The sequence below is a fragment of the Kogia breviceps genome, chromosome 6 (assembly GCF_026419965.1).
Source record: "Kogia breviceps isolate mKogBre1 chromosome 6, mKogBre1 haplotype 1, whole genome shotgun sequence".
NCBI lineage: Eukaryota > Metazoa > Chordata > Mammalia > Artiodactyla > Physeteridae > Kogia > Kogia breviceps.
This window is the reverse complement of record NC_081315.1, coordinates 30,349,661-30,376,495: the sequence shown is the minus strand read 5'-3', so window position 1 is coordinate 30,376,495 and position 26,835 is coordinate 30,349,661. Positions and strand designations below refer to the sequence as shown.

General features: G+C 35.1%; 1 protein-coding gene across 2 annotated transcripts in view; it reads left to right on the top strand.

Moving 5' to 3' along the window:
- Positions 1-26,835, top strand: part of LRBA (LPS responsive beige-like anchor protein) — a 721,911-nt gene that overhangs the window by 222,770 nt on the left and 472,306 nt on the right. For both annotated transcript variants that reach the window (XM_059066707.2, XM_059066706.2), the window contains exon 34: positions 22,838-22,902. In XM_059066707.2, coding sequence (XP_058922690.1) covers positions 22,838-22,902 — 65 coding nt within the window. The remainder of the gene's footprint in view (positions 1-22,837; positions 22,903-26,835) is intronic.

Sequence of the window (26,835 nt, the reverse complement as noted above, 5' to 3'; positions counted from 1 at the left end):
GTATATAAGGCATTTCCTAAAGTTAGTAGACAACAAAAATCTATGTTGATGATCCTTAACCCTGAGAAGTGAGGGAGAATGGAATGCTGGTAGCAAATTCACCCAGGTATATTTAGGAAGATTCATTAAATTAATAGATGGGAGAGGAATTTACTCTTCTTCTGATACGGTCTGAAGAACTCTATCTTTGAAATGCACAGATATTTTTGGCATAAGAACATATAAAAATCTCTCTGTGCATATACTGTGTAATAGCAAAACTCATTTAATATGTGGTGGTTTTTTTTTTTTTTTTTTTGCGGTACGCGGGCCTCTCTCTGTTGTGGCCTCTCCCATTGTGGAGCACAGGCTCCGGATGCGCAGGCTCAGCGGCCATGGCTCATGGGCCCAGCCGCTCCGCGGCATGTGGGATCTTCCCGGACCGGGGCATGAACCCGTGTCCCCTGCATCGGCAGGCGGACTCTCAACCACTGCACCACCAGGGAAGCCTCAGGAAGCCATTTCTTAATTGTCTATTTTGCCTATATTGTTTGTTAGGGTCAGATTATAATAAAATAATTATTTAATAGATATTTGTTGAATAAGTCAATATATATACCTTATTTAAGTAAAGTTCCCTTTAAAGTTAATTCTTGAGTTTTTGATTCAATAAAAAGTGTTTATTTTAGTTAAGGAATGGACACAATTCTATTTAATAGTTCTATATCTTCTATTCAATTTTATCTTAATCTGAAAGGCAATTTAGTCCTTATATCGAGGCTTCAAACCCTAATTCTGAACTTTTACCCTATGCTTACTTAAATGTTTTAAAGTAAGAAAATGATACGTATTAAATCCCTTTCACCTGATCAGCTTTGGGTCTCAAAAAGATCCGTTAAGAGTCACAAAAGGACCTGTTAAAACAGTCTCAACTGATGACCTCTTATGAAGAAATCACTTTGTGCATGTAGATTTTCCTCTTTCTGTAGAATTATTTCTATCACGTTTAAGTCACTAGCTTCAAATAGCTCAGCATTCATTTCAAGCACCACAACTTCTGCTAACAAAGGGAATATGACAAATGTTGAACCTCTGGCTCTTAAAAATGATGTTTACCCAAATATTTTAGCACATTGTACGTGAAGGTTTCTTAAAAGAGAAATCTATATTTGAGTAGAAAGATTGCTAAAAGTGCTTGCATGGCAACAAATTTGCAAAATGTATTAAATGTTTAAATTTATACTTTGATATGCTGTCAATAAATCATTCAACTTGCTTTGTAACCAGCCTTCCTTTTTCCGATGTAAATGGGACTTCAGGGACAATTGGATTCTTTAAGACCAGTTTATATGTAGCATGGTCCAATTAGGATCAGTATAATTTAATATTTCAACCTTTTCGCAGTGTTACCCCTCCTTTTATTTTATTTTGGATGCCTTTATTCCTCATCCTTAAAATATATGTATAGAAAATTATTGAATGTAAATTGATTGTCTGATTTGTTATTGTCAGTGCTTATGGCGTTTTGATTGCGAATGGATGAGAATCAATATGGTAATGATTAACATTGGGTTCAAAAAAGTAGGCTTGCAGTACAATCACCTATTTTTATCTTAGAGCTGCTGTGAATGCTTTGTCCTTATAATGCCTTTGTATTGAAGTGCTCAGAATTAACTTAATTTTGTGTGCAATCAAAATATTTGACCTTATGAGAAGGAGCTAGAGACCTTTGAAGAAGCATGATGGGAAGTCTGTGGAAGGTGGAGAGGGTAGTTTAAGATTCAAGCTATGTTAACCGATCATGAACATCTTAAATGCACTAACAGTTGTGAAGCATTTGAAACCAGCTTAATAACTGCACTTTATGCTAATATGGAAAAAAAAACTTATAGTTTTACTTGATTCAGATTTTTATAACTTGCTTTTATAAGGTGGACTCATTTGTCTTAAACAATAGCAAAAACATTAATAGCAAAATAAATTAGACTGAATGATTGCATTTCACTTTTAAAAAAATATTTAACTTGATGGATTAGTGAACAGTAATTGATCTTTATTTGAATCTGGATGCAGACCTTTCCAGTATTAATTTAGAGTGCTTTGTAACCAAAGAGAAGCATAATTTAACTTTAGCGCAGGATTTATTCTGAAATACAGGCATCCTGTTGATTCACTAGCGCACGAGGATTTAGAAAACACAACCTTTTAAGGTAAATTTTGTGGAACTGGCAGTACACCCTGTGGCTTGGCAGTCTAGTCAGAAGGATGATACCATGCTGACTATATAACTAGATCTTTGAACGTTATTCTCAAGGGTGGTAAATGCAAAACAAAGTAATATCAACTGGCACTTAATTCTGCAAGTTCCCTGCTGATTGGGGTATTCAGATAAATGGAACTCTTCCTGACAGGAAGTCAGCCTATGAGTATGGAGACATCTGAAAATAAAGTGTGCTTTAATTTGGCACCCCACCGTTTTACAGCTGGTCTTTTAAATTGGGATTAGGCAGCCAGTTAGAAGAAAAGGGGAATATGTGACTGGAAATATTCTAAGAATAGTGTTTTCCTTTGGTTTTAACATAATTATGATTACAACTAGGTTTCTGTGTTTCTCAGCTTTTACTGCGTATTGTTTGGTTTTGCTTAGTCCTTTCTTTTTTTTTTCTATTACTTTAAATTAATCCACTGAAGTTAAAGTATTACAAAAAGGCTAGATTAAAAGCGTAAAGTTTGAGATTGTCTTTATACCAAACTCTCTGATAACTTTTTTTCATACCAAACTCTCTGATAACTTTTTTTCATAAATAGTATATAATTTAATAGTTTTTAAGCAGAGTAGTCAGAGTTCCTAGGATCTATATTTAAGTTTTGCTGTCAATTTTAAAGTGTTTACACTATTTGCCTCAGTTGACTGAGTTTAGTACTTTAGTACAGTTAGAATATAATAGCATTATATATACATATATATATATATAACACAGTATAGTTTAGGGAGGGACAATTATTATATATAAGTAGTTGCCCATATATTCCATATGTTATGCATCTTTTAGTCAGGCAGCTGTTTTTAGTCAAGCTGCCATTTTATAATATGAGCTTCCAGAAGCATGCATGCAATGTTAACAAAACCTGAAGTTTGCACTTTGATTTAGGCCTGAATAAAGCAAGAATCAGAAGCCTGAAGGCTATTTGTTTTTCTAGTAGTTACTTCCTCAGTTGCTGGAGGTGGACATTGTAGAGGTGGCTGTTGTCTCCATCAATGGATCACAAAAGGAGAAAGGGAAAAGTCACTTTGGAAAGGATCTTAGGAAGAGACTGAGGTCAGGAAAATGCTGTGATGATAGATTTTTGAATTTTAATAAATGTTTTTCCCTCTGCCACTTGTTAACTCTGTAACCATGGGCAAATCACTTCACTTGCTTGAGACTCAGTTTCTTATTGAGTGAAATGGGTGTAATAAAGATTATATTAGATAATATATGTAAAAAGATGTAGAACAGTCCATAGAGCAAAGGAGGTTGCAAATTGAAGTTATTAGTTTCTGAATCTAAGTGTTTTTAATAGCACACAAAATCCTCTCTTTATTCAGTATTTTTAGTGCCTCTTGTTTTCTTTTCATGAAATTAGATTTTTCATATCTTTGCTTTAGTCCACCATTATTTTCTGCAGTGTCTCTTTCATTATTTTCTCTTCTTCCTGTGATTATATGCCCAGTCTAGTCTATTTTCATCTCAAACCATACATTATTATTAGATCTAGGAGATATCCCATAAATTTGCAGTTTGGGGCCATTTTCATGTAGGCAAGGTTAATGGTTAACATTCATATTTTCTAGAGGCTTCCAAAGGTGATCCCACTGCTTCCTGTGCTAGCTATAGTGATCACTCCTTTGGAAGTCAATAAGGTATACCTGAATACAAGTGAGATGGATGTCATTTTAGGGATTAGCACTCCAATGATTTTGTTAAAGATGTCTTCTGTATATTTCAGTGCTTTTTATTTATACTACATTAGTTTCAACACACCTCCTGTGTTACCATAGTTGAGAAATGTTTTTATAACAGTTAACCTAGGTCACTGATTACCAACCTTTTTTTTTTTTTTCCTGGCCAGATACATCATCATTAACAGTTGCTCATTATGATGAGTCTCAGCCTGAGTGCTGTCAGAATCGGGGAGACAGGCAGGGACAAAAGGAGGTATCATTTGAAAAAGGTCTCCGTAAAGAATAAGAAAGTCTGATCCAGCCTATTCCTGAATTAGAGAAGTGGCCTTTTCCTTTGTGTTGATTTTTACCTCTTTCAGTACGTACTAACAAGTTTTCTTTCCTACAAGAGTCTCTCTGTAGTTCCTTTCCAAGAGAAGCTGTAGTCTACTGTCTTATCAAATTCACACCCCACTGCCTTATTTTAAAGCTCTCTAATATCTATTTTATTTTAGTTTACACTTATTTCTCTGCTGCTTTGTAAGTAGCATTCAGGTATTTGACATATGTGTTGTACGTATCATGTCACTTTCTGGGTATTTTACCAGAAAAAATCAAACTGCCTAAACCCGAATCTGTTCTGACATTCTTCTGACATCTTCCTTTCCACAAGGTGCTTTTACATATAGTGAGTATGAAAATGCATGCCAATATCCTAAATACTGGATGCATAGGGCATTCTTATTGATAATAATTATGTATTTTGGAAAATTTTTGTTGGAATCTCAAGTTTTCATTAGACATTCAGTTAAAACAGGAGAATTGTCTTGTTCGGTCTGTTGATTTGTCATGTTATTATCAGATACTACATAACTGAGAGCAAACTTAAGTCTGGTTTCTTATTGTTCTTTTTTTCAGAGGGGAGATGGTCTATTCCTTTACCTAAGAAAGCTTACAGCTTTGCTTGAGTTGTGTCCCATTTATATGTATTGAAAAGATTCACTATTGTTTCATAGCACTAATTTGTAGCTTTGTGAGCATAGGTTTCTATTTTTCTGGTACTGTAAGTTAAGGAAGAAAAAAGGAGTTTGATCATTGGCAGTGAGAAAGTGAAACAACAGGAAAGTTTTTTACAAAGAAGCTTTCTAATTCTTGTTAGTATCTTAACCAAGTCTGAATTGCTGCCTTACTTATTTGGACATTTGGCAGTGCTGTCATTGTTTTTCTGCTAATTATTAAGAGTTGTTGTTAATGATACCTGCTTGTTACCTGTACCTTCTATCTCAGCTGCCCAGATTTGAATTTCTTGTAGCCTGGTAGCTGAATTTCTGGAACTGAAAACAAAACCAATCACAACTCAAGTCACTGTTAGAACCAACACTTGTAGCACAAGTTAACTTGCTTAAAAACTTTTCCAACTCTTGCCACAATATACTAATTTTTAAAAAATTTTAAAAAATGGCTCCGCAAAAGATATCCATGTCAAATCTCTGAAACCTATGAATGTTACCTTATTTAGAAAGAGGGTCTTTGTGTGATTATGTTAAGGATTTTGACATGGGGGATACTCCTGCATTATTTGGACTGGGCCTACATGCTGTCATATGTATCCTTATGACAGAGTCAAAGGGAGATTAGACACAGGTACCCAGAGGAGGAGGCAGTATGATGATGGAGCAGAGAGCAGTGTGGTCACAAGCCAAGGACTGCTGACAGCCACTAGAAGCTTGGGAGAGGCAGGGAGCAGATTTTCCCCTAGAGCCTCCAGGAGAAGGGCAGCTTTTGATTTTGGCTCAGTGAAACTCATTTTGGACTCCTGGCCTCCAGAACTGTGAGAGAACAGACTTTTAGTAATTTAAGCCACCAAGTTTGTGACGATTTGTTATAGTGGCCGCAACAAGTGAGCAATCTATCTAGTGAGTGTTCTTAGTGCCGTGCTCCTCCCTCCTTCACCTAACAGTGTTAAATTATGGTCTCTTTAACAAACATTTGAATGTTTGTTACAAGGGAAATTGAGTCAGGTACTGTTGAGAACCCCAAGAGATAGGCATTGCTACCTTTAAATAACTTTACTGTAGTTGAGACAAATTCCAATTTGTAAAGTTATTGACCCAGAAAAAAAAAAAAGGCAAAATAAGCTAGTATTGCATATATTTCTAATGGAGATGAAATTGATGTGAATAAAATACTGCCCCAGAGAGATGCGCCACTGATTATTTGTGTAGCAAAACCAGGTTATCACGTATTTCATGTCACTATTTTAGTTGTGTTGTAGGTCAAAATGACCTACATGGTAATGTTTATCCGTAACATGTTTTAGGACTTTTGCATTAAAGTTTATACCAACTAATAATCTCATTAGGTACATTGATAAATATTTGAAAGAATTATGGAATCATTCTGGACTGAAAGGTCTTATTCCTCTTCATTGGGAAAGTCATTAAGCATAATGTGATTGGCTATAGCTTGTGCCTGTTGACAACTATAACATGCTACTGCAGCACGTAATGTATGTGTCTTAGATAGTATACTGTAAAGTTAGGACCAAAGCTTTATTGGTAGATGTAATATGAAGTTTGGAAAAATTTGATTCTGAAGATGTAATTTCATAGCATAAACATAAATGATACTTCATTTTCTCCTAATGAATACATTTCACAGTTATTTACTTTTCATTTGATATAAAATTTTGAATACTGAAAGTAAATCTCACTTTGTATGAACATTAAGAATTTATTCAGTGGGCACATAGTATCAGTTTACAGTGGTCACTGTTCAGAGTGGGAGACTCCAAATGGTTAAACAGCAGGGGAGTTTTCTGCTTTTAGTTAAAAACTGCTGTTTTCTATATGCCTTATTTACTACATTTTAAATTCTTAATGTTGTGTGCTGTGGGATTGGGCATGCAAAAGTCAGCAGAAAGAGTTCTGGTTTTTTCATCTAGAGCTATTACTTGCTGTACAATAATAAAGGCACTATTTTATTGGGTTCCTTGTAATTAACTTCAGCACTAGGCATTCATATAAATCATTCGTAATCTGTTTTCTTTAGATTTTTATTCTTTTAAACTGGTTTAATGTACTTGCTTTCTGTTATCTTTTTACATATGGATGGAGGTTGTAATTGCTTTTTGGAATTAGGCTGTCAGAAACCAACATATATGTGAATTCAAGAAATGACTGAGGCAAGCTAATGAATTTTATATAACATTTTATAGAGATTTGTTACCGAGGTATTCTCTAGTAGTATTTGTTTTGTTGCAAATTTAATAAATAACCATACTCTCAAGTTAAAAAGTGTCTACAGATTTAGAAATTTAAAATGGCAACAATTATTAATTAGAAAATATATGTACTATGTTTTTCAAAATCCTGAGATAGCAAAGACATGACATTTCTTTGAACACTTGTCTTTCAATTTATTGACATTCTTCTTTTAATTTTAAACATTTGAATCTTCATATATTTCCATAATATTATCTGATAAATGCCACTTCATAGATAACTAGTATGTAATTTATATTATTTTGTGTTTACAACTTTTTAATGAATATTTGTTTAAAATTGAGTGCAAATGAAGTGGATGGAGCCTTTTTGAGTAAAAAAAAAGAAAAAAAAAGAGGCATCTAAAAAGAAACGCATATATATGTCTGGCTGAGTTTAAGTAACAGTATGTATTATTCAAAATTAATATTAGAAAACAAAACTTTGTCTCTAAAATTACCTTCATTTTATAAATGTTTACAGTGATCTGTAGAAAGAGTTTAGAGGTGAGGTATAAGGTAGTTTTATTCTCTCCCGGGACACCAAAAGCTTGACTTGATGATCCCTATAAAAGGAATGTTAGGTGTATTGAGGTGGGGGATGGGAGGCAGGAAGAATGTACCCATGTCCTGAAAGTAGTGCTTTTAAAAATAATTCAGTTGGTAAATACTTTTTACTGTAGCTGAGTACATGAGATGGTTTAAAAGTCTTTTTAAAATAAGTAGCTGTTTTATATAGTTTTAATGGAAGTCTTTCATGTTTCCTCTCTAGCAGCCTCTAATGAAGCAGCCTCCTTGCAATTTCAGTGCAGGCTTTGAGATTCCCTAAAGACTTGACTTCAGACCTCAAAGGGCAGCAATTGCCACATGTCTGGAGAACTGGAGTTGCCAAACAGACTGACCATGTACTAATAGGACACATTTATATAGATCCTTAACGTGAAGCCCTGATATAAGCTTAATGATGATCGTCTGTTGAGAGCTTGTTGCTGGAAAGGGTTAGAGCAACTTTTGTCACCTTTATTGAAATCAAGCTTCCTTTATTGATTAGTGAAAGATCTTGACTATATTGACGCCAGTTTGGAAGTTATTTGAAAGATCATTGTTGACTGGAGAATATGTTTTTTCTGAAAAAGTTTAAAAACAGATTTTTAAGGAAACTTGCAAATATATTAATTTTAATGTATGCTTAAACACAACACCAGGGGATTATTGGTTTTTTTTTGATTATTTACAAACAATTTAAAACTATATAGTAATCACATACTTGATTGCATGGTTATCGCAACTTTTTGGATTTTTAAATCCTTGCATTATTTATTTTGTCAAACCTATAAATAGTTATTTTCTCAATATTCAATTCCTTGCACATAGAAAATATTCAAAAGCATTTGTTAAATAAGCAGTTATGAAACTGAAACATTTGCTAATCCAACTTTAATAGAATTTTTCCTTCTTTTCTCTCTTTATTTTGTAGTTACCTATGTATATATTTTATTTATAAACTGAGCCATAATACTTGTACAAACTAGGTGTACAATTTAGATGTACATGTTCACAAAAATCATCAAAACCAAAACTTGCCAAAAGGTAAAATTTTATTTTGATATTTCATGTAATGATTTGTTTTACCCTCTACAGAGACAATGGAATAAAACCTGTTCTTTACTATTATGCTATAGTCTTTCCTAGTACATGGTTCCTCAAGTTTCTGTTAGATATGCTGTTGAGAGAGTGCTGACACAAAGTGCAAACACTGCTGAAAAGTTCTTGATAGTTTACTTTGAGCACTTAAGATTACTATATCATGACTATGAACCAGTTTTCTCTGGTTTTGACCTTTAGTCCTGTGCATAATGTGGTTCTCAATTTTGTGTTAATACATTCCCTTCCTCATTTGAGCTCTCCTTTGTGGCCTACTCCCTTGACTCCTAATAGTGTTTCTGACATGTATTTAGGTACTTGGATCTATATCCAACCAATTTGATTTATTTTACAAAGGCATAGATAACTAACATCTGAAAGTATTACTATTGATATCTCATTAAGGAGCAGAAGCCTTTAAATTTTGTATAAGAAAAGTGAAATAATTTGATGAGTTTAGGTTTTTGTTAACAGATTATTCTTCATTCCATTTTTAAGTTAAATTATGTTTGGATCCTTAGGTCAATACTTAAAAAGAGAATATTTTATTACCAATAGCAATGAAGTTAATTTTATTTGGTAGAATGTAAAATACTAACTTAAAAAAAATTAAAATTCTTAATAGTTTATTATACATTTACATTTTCATAGTTTTTTTTAACATCTTTATTGGAGTATAATTGCTTTACAATAATGTGTTAGTTTCTGCTTTATAACAAAATGAATCAGCTATACATATACATACATCCCCATATCTCCTCCCTCTTGAGTCTACCTCCCACCCTCCCTATCCCACCCCTTTAGGTGGTCACAAAGCACCGAGCTGATCTCCCTGTGCTATGTGGCTGCTTCTCACTAGCTAGCTATTTTACGTTTGGTAGTGTATATATGTCCATGCCACTCTCTCACTTCATCCCAGCTTACCCTTACCCATCCCCATGTCCTCAAGTCCATTCTCTACGTCTGCGTCTTTATTTCTGTCCTGCCCCTAGGTTCTTCAGAAACTTTTTTTTTTTTTTTTAGATTCCATATATATGTGTTAGCATACAGTACTTGTTTTTCTTTTTCTGACTTACTTCACTCTGTGTGACAGACTCTAGGTCCATCCACCTCACTACAAATAAGTCAATTTCGTTTCTTTTTATGGCTGAGTAGTATTCCATTGTATATATGTGCCACATTTTCTTTATCCATTCATCTGTCAGTGGACATTTATGTTGCTTCCATATCCTGGCTATTGTAAATAGCGCTACAGTGAACATTGTGGTACATGACTCTTTTTTTTAAACATCTTTATTGGAGTATAATTGCTTTACAATGGTGTGTTAGTTTCTGCTTTATAGTAAAGTGAATCAGTTATACATATACATATGTCCCTGTATCTCTTCCCTCTTGCATCTCCCTCCATCCCACCCTCCCTATCTCACTCCTCTAGGTGGTCACAAAGCACCGAGCTGATCTCCCTGTGCTATGTAGCTGCTTCCCACTAGCTATCTGTTTTACGTTTGGTAGTGTATATATGTCCATGCCACTCTCTCACTTTGTCCCAGCTTCCCCTTCCCCTTCCCCATATCCTCAAGTCCATACTCCAGTAGGTCTGTGTCTTTATTCCTGTCTTGCCCCTAGGTTCTTCAGAACTTTTTTTTTTAATATTCCATATATGTGTGTTAGCATACGGTATTTGTTTTTCTCTTTCTGACTTACTTAGATTCTGTATGACAGACTCTAGGTCCATCCACCTCAGTACAAATAACTCAATTTCGTTTCTTTTTAAGGCTGAGTAATATTCCATTGTATATATGTGCCACATCTTCTCTATCCATTCATCTGTTGATGGACACTTAGGTTGCTTCCATGTCCTGGCTATTGTAAATAGAGCTGCAGTGAACATTGTGGTACATGACTCTTTTTGAATGCTTTACTCAGGGTATATGCCCCATAGTGGGATTGCTGGGTCATATGGTAGCTCTATTTTTAGTTTTTTAAGGAACCTCCATACTGTTCTCCATAGTGGCTGTATCAATTAACATTCCCACCAACAGTGCAAGAGGGTTTCCTTTTCTCCACACCCTCTACAGCATTTCTTGTTTGTGGATTTTTTCATAATGGCCATTCTGACAAATGTAAGGTGATACCTCATTGTAGTTTTGATTTGCATTTCTCTAATGATTAGTGATGCTGAGTATCCTTTCATGTTATGTTGGCAATCTGTATATGTTCTTTGGAGAAATGTCTGTTTAGGTCTTCTGCCCATTTTTGTATTGGGTTGTTTGTTATTTTGATATTGAGCTGCATGAGCTGCTTGTAAATTTTGGAGATTAATCCTTTGTCAATTTCTACATTTGCAAATATTTTCTCCCATTCTGAGGGTTGTCTTTTCATCTTGTTTATAGTTTCCTTTTCTGTACAAAAGCTTTTAAGTTTCATTAGGTCCCATTTGTTTATTTTGTTTTTATTTCCATTTCTCTAGGAGGTGGGTCAAAAAGGATCTTGCTGTGATTTATGTCATAGAGTGTTCTGCCTATGTTTTCCTCTAGGATTTTTATAGTGTCTGGCCTTACATTTAGGTCTTCAACCCATTTTGAGTTTATTTTTGTGTATGGTGTTAGGGAGTGTTCTAATTTCATTCTTTTACATGTAGCTGTCCAGTTTTCCCAGCACCACTTATTGAAGAGGCTGTCTTTTCTCCATTGTATATTCTTCCCTCCTTTATCAAAGATAAGGTGACCATATGTGCGTGGGTTTATTTCTGGGCTTTCTATCCTGTCCCACTGATCTATATTTCTGTGTTTATGCCAGTACCATACTGTCTTGATAACTGTAGCTTTGTAGTGTAGTGTGAAGTCTGGGAGCCTGATTCGTAAAGCTCCATTTTTCTTTTTCAAGTTTGCTTTGGCTATTCAGGGTCTTTTGTGTTTCCATATAAATTGTGAAATTTTTTGTTCAACTAATGTGAAAAATGCCAGTGGTGGTTTGATAGGGATTGCATTGACTCTGAAGATTGCTTTGGGTAGTATAGTCATTTGCACAGTGTTGATTCTTCCAAACCAAGAACATGGTATATCTCTCCATCTGTTTGTATCATCTTTAATATCTTTCATTAGTGTCTTACAGTTTTCTGCATACAGGTCTTTTGTCTCCTTAGGTAGACTATTCCTAGGTATTTTATTCTTTTTGTTGCAGTGGTAAATGGGAGTGTTTCCTTAATTTCTCTTTTAGGTTTTTTGTCATTAATGTATTGGAATGCAAGAGATTTCTGTGCATTAATTTTGTATCCTGTACTTTACCAGATTCACTTATTAGCTCTAGTAGTTTTCTGGTAGCATCTTTAGGATTCTCTATGTATAGTATCATGTCATCTGCAAACAGTGACAGCTTACTTCTTCTTTTCTGATTTGCATTCCTTTTATTTCTTTTTCTTCTCTGATTGCTGTGGCTAAAACTTCCAAAACTATGTTGAATAAGAGTGGTGAGAGTGGGCAACCTTGTCTTGTTCCTGATCTTAGTGAAAATGGTTTCAGTTTTTCACCATTGAGAACGATGCTGGCTGTGGGTTTGTCATATATGGCCTTTATTATATTGAGGTAAGTTCCCTCTGTGCCTACTTTCCGGAGGGATTATATAATAAATGGGTGTTGAATTTTGTTGAAAGCTTTTTCTGCATCTGTTGAGATGATTATATGGTTTTTTTCTCCTTCAATTTGTTAATATGGTTTATCACATCGATTGATTTGCGTATATTGAGGAATCCTTGCATTCCTGGGATAAACCCCACTTGATCATGGTTTATGATCCTTTTAATGTGCTGTTGGATTCTGTTTGCTAGTATTTTGTTGAGAATTTTTGCATCTATATTCTTTAGTGATATTGGCCTCTAGTTTTCCTTCTTTGTGACATCTTTGTCTGGTTTTGGTATCAGGGTGATGGTGGCCTCGTAGAATGAGTTTGGGAGTGTTCCTCCCTCTGCTTTCTTTTGGAAAAGTTTGAGAAGGATAGGTGTTAGCTCTTCTGTAAATGTTTGATAAAATTCACCTGTGAAGCCATCTGGTCCTGGGCTGTTTGTTGGAAGATTTTTAGTCACAGTCTCAATTTCAGTGTTTGTGATTGATCTGTTTATATTTTCAATTTCTTCCTGCTTCAGTCTCGGAAGGTTGTGCTTTTCTAAATATGTGTCCATTTCCTCCAGGTTGTCCATTTTATTGGCATATAGTTGCTTGTAGTAATCTCTCATGATCCTTTGTATTTTGCAGTGTCAGTTGTTACTTCTCCTTTTTCATTTCTAATTCTGTTGATTTGAGTCTTCTCCCTTTTTTCCTTGATGAGTGTGGCTAATGGTTTATCAATTTTATTTATCTTCTCAAAGAACCAGCTTTTAGTTTTATTGATCTTTGCCATTGTTTCCTTCATTTCTTTTTCATTTATTTCTGATCTGATCTATAAGATATCTTTCCTTCTGCTAACTTTGGGCTTTTTTTGTTCTAATTGCTTTAGATGAAAGGTTAGGTTGTTTATTTGAGGTGTTTCTTGTTTCGTAAGGTAGGATTGTATTGCTGTAAACTTCCCTCTTAGAACTGCTTTTGCTGCATCCCGTAGGTTTTGGGTCATCGTCTTTTTATTGTTATTTGTTTCTAGGTATTTTTTTCATTTCCTCTTTGATTTCTTCAGTGATCTCTTGGTTATTTAGTAGTGTATTGTTTAGCCTTTATGTGTTTGTATTTTTTCCAGATTTTTTCCTGTAATTGATATCTAGTCTCATAGAGCTGTGGTCGGAAAAGTTTCTTGAAGGAATTTCAGTTTTCTTAAATTTACCAAGACTTGATTTGTGACCCAAGATATGATCTCTCTGGAAATTGTTCCATGAGCACTTGAGAAGAAAATGTATTCTGTTGTTTTTGGATGGAATGTCTTATAAATATCAATTAAGTCCATCTTCTTTAATGTATTATTTAAAGCTTGTGTTTCCTTATTTATTTTCATTTTGGATGATCTCTCCATTGGTGAAAGTGGGGTGTTAAAGTCCCATACTTTGATTTTGTTACCTTGACTTCCCCTTTTATGGCTGTTAGCATTTGCCTTATGTATTGAGGTGCTCCTATGTTTGGTGCATAAATATTGTTGTAATTTCGTCTTGGATTGATCCCTTGATCATTGTGTAGTGCCCTTCTTTGTCTCTTTTGGTAGTCTTTATTTTAAAGTGTATTTTTCTGATATGAGAATTGCTACTCCAGCTTTCTTTTGATTTGCATTTGCATGGGACATCTTTTTATATCTCCTCAGTTTCAGTCTGTATGTGTCCCTAGGTCTGAAGTGGGTCTCTTGTACACAGCATATATTTGGGTCTTGTTTTTGTATCCATTCAGCCAGTCTGTATCTTTTGGTGGGAGCATTTCATCCATTTACATTTAAGGTAGTTATAGATCTGTATGTTCTTATTACCATTTTCCTAATTGTTTTGGGTTTGTTATCATAGGTCTGTTCCTTCTCTTGTGTTTCCTGCGTAGAGCAGTTCCTTTAGCATTTGTTGTAAAGCTGGTTTGATGGTGCTGAATTCTGTTAGCTTTTTCTTGTCTGTAAAGGTTTTGATTTCTTCGTTGAATCTGAATGAGTTTCTTGCTGGGTGGAGTAATCGTAGTTGTAGGTTTTTCCCTTTTATCACTTTGAATATGTCCTGCCACTCCCTTTGGGCTTGCAGAGTTTCTGCTGAAAAGTCAGCTGTTATCCTTACATTTTCATAATTTTGATATCAGTATTTGTGAAACTTGAATGCTTGTTCTATTGTTTAGAGATACTTTAGAATAATTTTGCATAAATACCTATCATCCAGTTAGAAAAATATTATGTGCATTTTTTGCTCTTTTCTATTCATTTACTATTCCTCATTTAGAACATATGATTTTTAATATAAATTTTATTTTTTATCAAGGAAAACATATAGTATTTCACAGATCTAAGAATAGTGTACAACTTAAACTGAAAACAGCAGTTCCCTGCTTAAATTATTCTTCTCTTCCTTGATTTTTACTTTCTGGAAGGAGCCACATTCAGATCTCTTAGCTGTTGACTCTGCTAGTTACTTTCATATTTCTAAATGATAGCTATTTCTGGATTTTTCTGTTTTAGATATTATCTAATGATTTCTATGGAAGATGACTCTTGAGTACTTATATTGCTATCCCTTTTCATTTCATGTACTGTCTTGTTTCCAGGACAGTTATATCATAGTATTTAGTTAAAGCCATACCTAGCATTTCCATTTTCCTGACAATGTAAATATCTGTGCAGACCAACAAAATGTACCAAGCTTACCCAACCACCTTGCCTCTCCATCCTCCCTCCCTCCCTCCTTCCTTCCTTCCTTCCTTCCTTCCTTCCTTCCTTCCTTCCTTCCTTCCTTCCTTCCTTCCTTCCTCCCTCCCTCCCTCCCTCCCTCCCTCCCTCCCTCCCTTCCTCCCTCCCTCCCTCCCTCTCTCCCACTCTCTTTCATTCTTTCTCCTGGAATTAGTAATTTCCTACTTTTTTTGTTAATTTAAATTTTTGTGTACCCACCACAAATTTATTTCTGAATTTTCCACTGAAATCATATAACTTCTACCATTGTAATGAACACACTTGGTATCTATTGGTTCAATTCTTTTTCTTGGTGATACAGTACCTGGAGTTCTCTGTTTTCTTGTTCTTGCCTGGATTGGTTACTCCTTAGTTGTGTAGAAGAGTGTCATCTGGAGGCTTCTTTTATCATCAACCTAGATGTTTCCTCTTCTCCCTCTTATGCTATAGTGTCTATTTCCTGTGTCCTATAGTGGCCTTCTTTTATGAGAGGTACACTGATTCAGCATTTATTGATCACTTATTCTATATGTGGTGGTCACTGTCCCAGCACTGGAATATAGGAGAGAATAAAACAAATAGAAATGTAAAAAAGAAATCTAATTGGCAATAAGTATGCCACGGAAAAATTAAAGCAGACCTGGGATGGAGGGTGATAGTGGGGTCTGTGTATTAATTTTGATGAGGCATGTCCTTTGTAATTTCTTAAAAAAGAATGCATGACGGTAGAATTTTTTAGACCTCGCTTGTATGAAAATGTATTCTTTTTTTTAACCTTTATATATGATTGGTGGCTTGTTGGGATATTAGTATTACAGGCTGAAAATTGTAATCTTTCCAATTATTTTTTTCTCTGTGAGAGCTTTTAGTATTTTTATTATTTTAAAAAGTGTTTGTTGTTACTGGATTGTACCTTGATGTGGGTGGATCTTTTAAAATCCATTGTCTTTGATCTTTAATGTAAACTTTTTCAGCCTGAAAAAGTATGTACTTATGTTCAGAGAAGTTTTCTTGAATTATATCTATGGGAATTTCTTTCTCTGTATTCTCATTTCTGTTTCCAGAACTCCACTTAGTTCGATGTTGAACTATCTGGATTAATTATCTAATTTTCATATCCATTCTCACCTGTTTTTCCTTCATTTTATCTTTTATTTTATTCTCCTAAGAGCCTTCTTCAACATCTTCCAGTACTTCTTTCAAAATTTGTGTTTGTTATTATACTCTTAATTTCTAATGGCATTTTCTAGTTTCCTGAGGTTTTCAGGGGAAATGGGAGGGGAGAGCTGGATGTTTAATTTTATGTCAAGTTGACTATGTCTTGGGGTATCCAGATATTTTGTCAGACATTATTCCGAGAGTTTCTGAATGAGATTAACATTTAGATCGGTAGGCTGTGTAAAGCAGGTTGTCCTTCCTGATGTGGATGGGCCTCATCCAATCAGTTGAAGGCCTGACTAGCAGAAAAAGGCTGAGCATACCCTGAGTAGAGAGAAGTCTACTTGCTTGACTGCCTTGGAACTGAGACATCACTTTTTCCTGCCTTTGTCCTCACACTAACATATTGGCTCTTTTTGGGTTTTGAACCTAGTGCCCTTTAGTCTGGAACTACACCATTCATTTTCCAGATTTTTAGGCTTTTTGGCTTGGAGTAGAATTACACCTTTGGTTGTCCTGGTTCTTCTGCTTGCTAACTCACCCTGCAGAGACTTGTCAGCCTCCATAATTATGTGAGCCACTTTCTTAAAATAAATAAAATACATATCTCTGTCTTGTTGGTTATGTTTCTCTGGAGGACTCTTTTTCATACAACAGATTTCATGTGTTGTGCAAAGAGAGGGTTATCTGGCTCCCCAGGTGTTCTGGGCTCCAATAAGACAGTCCATTTTACAACTCCTGCTCCAGTTCTTCTTAGAGATTAAAGGAGCTCCCAAGGCCTGTGATCATGGGCACTGATGAGGGCCACAGATTCTTGGCTTGGAGAACTCTAATACAGAGGCAAAGAGGTACCAGTGAATAAAAAACGTATCCCTGCCCTGAATTTTCACATGAAAGTTTTTACCTTTCTGATGGTATTAATTATACTTTTCTTTAGTCTTCCTCTCCCTACCCCATTAACAATATTTTTTAATATTTTAATTTGTTAATATTTTGTCCATTTTTAATAATTATTTTTTTTCCTGCTTGTTTCTTTGGTATCTGTCATTCATATGTGTGTTTCCTCTAATGACTAGTGACCCTTTGTGCTCATGTTTAAGTGTATTGCACAAAAGTCTATGTGCCTATGTATGAGCTGTCTGCTGGTGATGAATGAGCTTTATTTTATTTTATTTTATTTTATTTTATTTTTTATTTATTTTTTTTTTGCGGTACGCGGGCCTCTCACTGTTGTGGCCTCTCCCATTGCGGAGCACAGGCTCCAGACGTGCAGGCTCAGCGGCCATGGCTCACGGGCCCAGCCGCTCCGCGGCATGTGGGATCTTCCCGGATGGGGCACGAACCCGCGTCCCCTGCATCGGCAGGTAGACTCTCAACCACTGCGCCACCAGGGAAGCCCTGAGCTTTATTTTAAATGTTATCATGGCTTCTCATTTTTCTCAGAGAACACTTCTCTAATATTGCTTGATGTCTCATCGTTCAGTAAGCATAATTTCAAGTTATTTTGTTTTTTACAGTAAGGCTTTTTAAAGTGTTCGGAGATTTATTCCTCTGGAAAGTAAACTTCCAGTCTCTTACCATGGTGGGGATGGCCATCAATATGGGGAGAGGAGCTCAGATTCTGTGTTTTCTATACCAGCTTTTTGCATTGCATTAAACTCTTTTCATCCCTGTCCCTCAGCCATCCATATATGTAATCAGTGCCTTCAATTCTTGGCCTTTCTAAGGGTTTTGTAACAAGCATTTGTCTGCTTCTACAAGTTATTTCCCTTCAGGTTGTAGAGAAATTTTTTAACCCTCTCTCATTACTCTTGTCCTCTCTTTATTGTTTTTGTTCTTGTTTTTTTCTGTTTAACTGAAGTCACTCATTTTATACCTTTTTTATTTTAAGAGTAGAACATAGTTTAGTGATTTTCTAGCCCACTAGAATAAAAAAAATTGATATACATTTAATGTCAATATTGATGGCTTGACTAAAAAAGAAAAATGGTGGCAGCATGGAGTATATGTAGTCTATCTTGTCAATCTGTAGCTTGATTTTATTTGCTTTAGAGCATAGTAATATTTGGGAATTACTTTTAAAATTTAGATAAATTCATGTGCTGTACTCAAGACACTAAAATATATTGTAGGAGATTATCAAATTTATAGAAAACTGTCAAGTTCACTTTAGGGAAGTTAAAGTTGTATCAAAATATTATAAATTAATATATAGCACATTTATTGGTGCCCTTTTTCTCTATATTTGTTTGTTGATAGTGGGGAAGCATAGAATTAATTTAGTTGATTAAGTCTTTTTATTCCCCCAACCCAAGTTTGGTGGACTTTTACCACCAAAAGCACATGTTTGAAAATTGGTGTAACTCTGTTTATTTACTAGATTTCAGTAATATATACTATCTCTGTTGTTGTATGACTTAAGAGCATTAGTAAGCTAAGAGTATATTTTAGTAAAAATTGACTAGTCAACAGTTATGGCCTTAGGAAGTGATAGTCAATTAAATACAGCTTAGAACAGGTATGAAATTATTGACTCATTTGTGTTTTGAGTCCTTCCTCTCCAAAGTGCTGAAATGTGTTTTAAAATTACTTAGCTGCATTAGTGGTTGGATTTGAGGCTTTTAACATGTTTTTCATCAGTACCTCTGGGAAAAGAATAACCAAGACCTTTAAATGTACGGTGCATTTTGCATTGCTATATAATTGTAAATACTATGATGAAATATTGAAATGATCATGAGAGACGATAACCATTAAGCTTTTCTTTCAACTGCTAAAACTCACTGAAGGTTATTTTGAGCTGTGGTTTGTAAAATTGTTTAGACTAACACCTTTTTAAATAATTGTCTCAGAAGTGCAGAAAATGCTTTAGGATAGCATGAATCTTCTCTGTATTTACGGTGACTTCCTTAAGGATTGTAGTCAGTGTTTTAGTATGGAGAAAACTTGTTGGCTTTGACTAACAGCTGTATTATTATTAAAACAAACTAAATTAAAACAAATTAATTAAAACAAATTAATTTCCTATTCTCATGGGTTTCAGCTTCTTTTTACCTGGGTTATTAATTCCTATCAGTATATCTTTATGTACCTGGTATGTGATATTTTATTAAATGTTAAATAGTTTATAATTAGGAATGGATTATAAGCAAATTAAAACTCTGAAATCTTTAAGAATTGTGAGATTTTTATAACTACCCAAATCGTAGGTAAGATTTGTATTTTCACTTCATTTCTCATTTTGTCTAATTTTTTTAACTGGTGAAAATGTTTTATTCCAGGTTTTAGATAGCTGTTACTACAAGTTAAATAATATGAGTTTATAGATGATGTTTGAGAAAACAAGAATCCAAATGTATTAGCAGTCATAAATATGTTTCTGAGCTTTTGTAAGAAAAATTGGACTCTTCCGGTTCTATGTGTATCTTCATGTCTAATTTGTTTTTAATTTAAAGGAAAAAAATTGTGACATACCAATTTAAGTTGAGGTCATAAAATTTTTAGATGGTAATGTTTTCATAGTTATACTAACTTTAACTAGTTTTCTATCTGACCTAAATCATGCTGTTTAAAAATCTTTGTGAAATTTAAAATCTTTGTGAAATTTAAATTTAGATTATCAGTAAAAGTCAGTTTTTATACATAAATGAAAATAAAATCAAAATGATGTTTACCTGTATACTTAAAATTTGAGTGTCTCTACTGTTACCTATGTTTTTCATGTGGGGTTTGAGTTTTGTATGACATAAAAATCCCCACCTGTTGCAGTTTTAAATCAGAGAAAATGGATTTGAGAAAAATAATACTAGTAGATACTTTTTAAAATAAAATGTCTGATCAAAAGAATTATATATGGGGTAACCTCTTGCCTTTCTTCCTAATTTCTTTTTTTCTAGTGAGAAAAGTAACTTTATTTTCTTTTTACTAAATTTAATTTCCCTTTTGAGATTTTTCTCTCAAGTAAGTGATCTAAAGGAAAACTCCTCATACTCTGGCGCTGTATCAGATTTCCAGGTGGCTTGCTGAGAGTGCTCTGTTGGGCATAAGAGCTGAGGAGTGAGATTTTGCTTGTTCCTTGACTAGGGCATGCCTCTGTTACCATCCTTTCTGATTCCCTGCTGTCTATCAACAAAGATCACAGCTGTGTTTTCCTCATCCCCTCAAAACCTCAACTATGTGTACATCTTTCTGTGATAATTTTCTGACTCCTCCAAGGGCATGAGTTACTGTGAGGCTGTTTTAGGTCCATCTACCATTAAATCTGTCTCTATCTACTCTTCCTGTGCATTACTAGGTTTAGGGCAACTCTTTGAGACTTGGCATCTCCCTGTGCTCTGCCTCGGAAGTGAGGTGTGGAACCTTCTGGACCAGGGTCAGAAAACTTACCTGCGGTTTCTGCTTTTTTCTCTTTTCTTCCTCCTATTTCTGAGAAGAGTGGAGGGTATGACACATCCTCTTCTCTCAGAGATTTATTTCTTCATGGAGTTTGATTGCTTTCCTTTGTATTATCTCTCTGTTTACTTCCTTTTGCTGGAAAGAAAAGGATTTTAAATTAGATGGGTATTTCTATTTATCCTTGACTTGGTTTACCTTAGTGAAAGAAATATAAGATCTCTATTTTGTTGTTTCAGTTTGCTGGCAATTGTGAATTTTGAGAGTATATATTTTGGACTTATGAGCCACTAATTTCTAAATGTTTGTAAGTTGTTGAATCATAAAATCACACATCTTTAAGAATTTTTTAAAGGGGGTATCGAGGGTCTAGAGATGTAGAGTGATCTGTTTATGGACATATCCTGTGAGTGTCGTAGTCAGTTTGAGAACATAGATCCCATGACTTCTTGTTCCTCAGCAACACATTGCTTTTCTTCTCACCTAGTCCTAGCCAATTACTACCCTCAAATGTCTGACTGACTGTATATCTACTTTTCATTCTACTGTATATGTTCTGTTAGTATGTTCTTCACTATTCATGAAATAGAACTCTATAACAAAATTATGGCAAACAGCCATTTCAGTCCTGAGGGCCACCTTGGGTTTTTCAAAACATGAAAGTAATAAATACTGGGGATAAAAAGGAGGAAGTAGCTGTGAAAGGATGAGGCTTAAAACTAAATCAGAATTTGGCATGACACAGAACAGTCTTCAGGGGTGAAATTACATGGAATTAAAAACTCTTAAAGGTGTTAGATTCAGAATATATGAATACCACTTATGATAACAGTGGTAAGGTCCCCAGCACTGTCTTTTGTTTTGATCATTGTAAAAGGACAAAAAGAGATTAGTTGAGGGATATTATGTAGGTGGAATATAAGGGCTCTTTAGTTTTAAGAAACATAAAGATTATGTATATATGTCTAGTTCTTTAAAAAATACACACACACATGCATTGGCTTTTCTCAAATCTAGCTACATTTCAATTCATGTGGGCCCAGCTTTACTGGATTAATGTGTATTTTATATCTGTTTTGAGATGATTAAAAAAATTCATTTCTGTATATATTACTGGTTAATTTTCTTCTGAGGCTTTTTAAAGAAAATATTTATTTATTTACTTTTTATTTTTGGCTGAGTCAGGTCTTAGTTGGGTCATTGGGGATCTTTCGTTGCAGCACCTGGGCTCTTCGTTGCGGCACGTGGGCTTCTCTCTAGTTGTGTTGCGTGGGCTTGTCTGTAGCTGTGGCGCATAGGCTCCAGAACATGCGGGCTCAGTAGTTGCAGCACGGGGGCTCTGTAGTTGTGGTGCTTGGGCTCCAGAGCACGTTGGGTCTGTAGTTGTCGCACACGGGCTCTCTAATTGTGGGGTGCAGGCTTACTTGCCCTGCGGCATGTGGGACCTTAATTCCCCAGCCGGGGATTGAACCCACGTCCCCTGCATCAGAAGATGGATTCTTAACAACTGGACCACCAGGGGGCTTTTTAATGGATAACTTATTCATAAAGAATAATATATTAATAATTTTGTACCATCTTTTGCTAATTCATGTGCTAGTATATTATAGTTTTTCAGCTTACAAGTAGTCTAGCCAAACTCACTGATCTCTCATCTCTTTCTCAATCATTAATCATCAATTTTTGTAGAATGTGCACTATTATTAAGTTTAGGGAACTACTTAATTCCATCTTCCCCTCATTTGGAGTGATGCATCTCTTAAAGAAACAAAAACAAAACCTCTGTCCTTGGTCTTCTTTGCTGCCTTCCTTTCAAACCGTTTCAGTTAAATTAGTAGGATATAATGGTACAGAACTAAAAGGGCAAGATAAATATAGATTGGCTCATTAGTTTATCTAGAATCATAATTGTTGCTAACTTGTTTAGTTTACTTTTAATGTCAACTATTTATGTGTTCATGGGGCTGCATTGGGTAGACAGCATGTTTAACAAAACTTTTCCATTAAGATCTTTTGGAAATTAATTAATTTCCATTAAATCAGTTTCAGTTAAGTATGAAATTGTTACGGGTGATGTTTTTCATAATTATTGTTTTAAAGAAATAACCTACTGAGTGAAATTTGTTCAGCTATTTTCTGCTATTTTTTAGGAGTGGCAGAATTCTATTCAGAAGAATGCAGGCCTTGCTTTTATTGAACTTGTCAACGAAGGAAGGTAATCTATTTTATATCCATGTATATTTTACTTTAAAATGTTATTGTATTTTTGCCATCGGAACTGATATTTTTGGTACTATATTGTTTTTGCAGTCAGTGATATAGTGAGCTTAGATATTAATTAGTATAAATATTTTAATATTTAATCATTTTGTTCTCTTCATGGTTATGTGCTTAATGATAAAGTCAGTTCTTTGTTTTTCAGTAAGTAAACCTTTGGCAAAAGTATACTGATGATTCTATTAGAAGATATAAGGAAAAATGATACTTATTTGAATTTCCTAGAAAATTCTATTATATTTGTAGAGCCAATAAATAGACTAATATGGTCTATATTATCTCTCTTATATCATGGCCTGGGCATAAGGGAAGAAGAATTCAAGGAAAGAATAGTCAGTATTAGGAAAGAAAAGTGAAGTACAGAGATAAAAAGAAAGATACAAGGGAAAAATAGATTTAAGAAAGTGAGAGAATTAAAAGGGTAAGAATAAATTGAGGAAATGATGAGTGGACTACTTTGGGTCTGTTTTGTGTCAGTTGATTTTTTCTTTTTTTAAAAAAATTATTTATTTATTTATTTAGGATGTGTTGGGTCTTTGTTGCTGCCTGCGGGCTTTCTCTAGTTGTGGTGAGCGGGAGCTACTCTTCGTTGCAGTGTGCAGGCTTCTCATTGCGGTGGCTTCTCTTGTTGTGGAGCATGGGCTATAAGTGCGCGGGCTTCAGTAGTTGTGGCTCGCGGGCTCTAGAGCAGAGGCTCAGTAGTTGCAGCACATGGGCTTAGTTGCTCTGTGGCATGTGGGATCTTCCCGGCCCAGGGCTCGAACCCGTATCTCCTGCATTGGCATGTGGATTCTTAACCACTGCGCTACCAGGGAAGCCTGTGGCAGTTGATTTTGGATTACTTGGACTCAAGACCCAGGGTATAGATTAAAAGGTGTGATTGGCTGCCATTGGAAATAGCATTCTGAACAAAGTTATTGTTTAAGAATGTTTTTTATACTGTTCCGTGTAGAGTTGAGAGACTGACACCATCACTACAGGAATAATTTGAACTAGTAACTAGGAATTTAGCCTCTGTCTCATTAATGTTGTAGAAGAGGGTACTGTAAACTTTATATTAAATGCTACTAAAATTTTTTCACTCAGTAAATAATTATAGGTGCTCACAGACTAGTGTTGAATACAAATAAATAAACCTGCAACTAATGCCATATGGTAAATTCTCTGCTAGTAGTATTTACATATATGTTATTAAGGTAGGAATGTGAAAAAAAGGGAAAGACTCCACAATTTAGTTCAGAAGAATTAGGTAGAACCTCCTCGGGGAAACATGATTCCTCAGATGTATTTTCAAGGATGAGTAAGGTTAGTAATGTAGACTTTGGAAAAATGGGGATTATAGATAAATTGGAGGACATATGTGTGAAAAGCATTCTACATAGAGGGAATAGAATATCTGAAGATATTGTGATGTGGGAAGGTGTCTATGTACGTGTGTGAGTATGTGTGCGTGTGTGTGTGTGAATTGTTGTAATAGAATTGGTTATCTGGACCATAAAAGGTCTAATGTGGTGTATTTGGATTTTCATCTAAAGGCAATGGGAAGCCTTGAAAGGTCTTAAGAAAGTATTATCATTGTGATACTTGGGTTTTGGAAGGATAACTAGCAGTGATGTTTAGGATGGGTTGAAGCAGAGGAGTCCTAATTGAAATCACGAACAATAACAAGGCTATTGCAGTGATCTATATGAGAAACAGCTAAATTGTAGTCTGGAAAGTGTTGGGAAATCAATAAATATTTCTCAGTGAGTGAATGACTAATAATTTAGTCTTTTAGCAAAAATTTCAAAAGTGCTTATTCATCAAAAAAATAAATAACTCTTTGGCTGAATTTCAACACTGAGGTATTAGGTGCTTTTAAAGTTTATATATAGAAAAAGAGTTAGTGAGTGCTGTTGATCGACTATGTATTTGTTCTACTTAATGCAAAACACTGATTAACACTAGTTCTTTTTTTTAAGAGGAGTGGTTATAAAAGTCTATTTTGCAAATGAAGCAACTGACAAAGGATTAATCTCCAAAATTTACAAGCAGCTCATGCAGCTCAATATCAAAAAAACAAACAACCCAATCCAAAAATGGGCAGAAGACCTAAATAGACATTTCTCCAAAGAAGATATACAGATTGCCAACAAACACATGAAAAAATGCTCAACATCATTAATCAGTAGAGAAATGCAAATCGAAACTACATAGGGGCATGTAGGGGAAAAGCATTCCAGTCCTAGGGAACAGCCAGTAAACAGATGAAAGCTTCCCTGGCATATTTGAGGAATGAGGCCAGTGTAGCAAGGACAAGTGATCAAAGTGGAGAGAAGTAAGAAATGAGGTCAGAGACATAGGGCAAGATTTGTGTAGAGGCTTTGCAATTCATTCTGCAGGAGATAACAATCATTGCAGGATTTTGAGTAGAGGAGGGAGACAATCTGCCTTATGTTTAAAAGGCTGATTTATGTAGGAATTTAAGGATAGAAGCAAAGAGATCAACTAGGGAACTACTGTAGTAATTCTAGTTAAACATGATGGTGTTGTGGACTAGGACAGCAGCAATAGAGGAGGTAAGAAGTAGTAGGATTTTGAATATATTTTGAAGGTAGAGCTGATAGGATTTACTAATGGATTGGATGTGGATTGTGAGACAAAGCTAGGAGTCAGGTATTACTCTTAAGATTTTTGGCCTCTGCAGCTGAAAAGATGGTGTTTCTATCAACCAGATGGAAAAGGCTGTGGATAAAACAGTTATTGGGGAAGATCAGGAGTTCAGTTTTGGAAATACTGATTTTTATATCTCTAGTAGACATCCAGGTAGAGGCAGTTGTTAATTATTTCTCCAGACTAGATCTAAACTTGAGTGTTATAAGAATATAGATGATATTTAATGCCTTGAGATTAGATGAAATCATTAAGGTGGTAGGGTGATGACTGAGATTTGACCACGGGCTCAGAAGTTGTTTCTGACTTGGTCAGGAGTAGTTTTCGGAGAGTGGTGTGGAAAAAAGCCTGTTTGCAGTGAATTTAGAAAAGAAGAAAGACTAAGAGAAGAGGAATTATAGAATGTGTATAAACAGTTCTTTAGAGGAATTTTGCTACAAAGGGGAGCAAAAATAAAATGGAGTGGGGGGAATAGAGTCAAGGGAAGTAGGGTTTTTAAAAAATGAGAAGAAGAGAACAGTTTCATAAGGAGTTGGGGAAATTAATGTAGAAGAGATAGTTGAGAATTTCTGGAGTGATGTTTTTAAGTTGATTTGAGAGTGGGTGAATTTGTATACAAATGGGGGTTTGGCTTTAAAGTGGAGCATGGATGGGTTGTTTACAGTAACTTGGGAAGGCATTTTATGTAGTTGCAGAGTCTGGGAGGTAAATACGGAAGTAGAGTTAGAGTTGGGTTTCAGTGGGTTTAGGTTTTGCCAAGTGAATATGGGGGAGAGAAGGACAAGGGAGTCTCTTGGTGCTACAGAGTGATTGTAATCATTGACCACAGGATTATGATTATTAAGCTAGGTAAAGAGGAGAGTGACTATAAAGAAAATGATAGGATGGATGGATTGGAGCCCTAAGGACTGTTAGAGTTGTGATAGTAATAGAATGAGTGAGCTATAAACATGAGAGGTAGTAGTTTAGAGAGTGGGGCGAGTAGAACCAAGACCATTCAGTTATTGGAAATGATGAGGTCTGGCATATGACCATGCAATAAATGGCTGAGGTAGGGTGGAAGACAAGCTCGGAGAAGGAGAGGAATTCAGGGAACTGTCAGGCCAGGATCTTAGTCAGCTTGGAATCTCATGTTTGTAGACTGTATCACTTACCATCCCTCCTCAGTGGTGTCTCTACATACCCCCAAATAATTTCCATTTATTTCTCATTGCTTTTA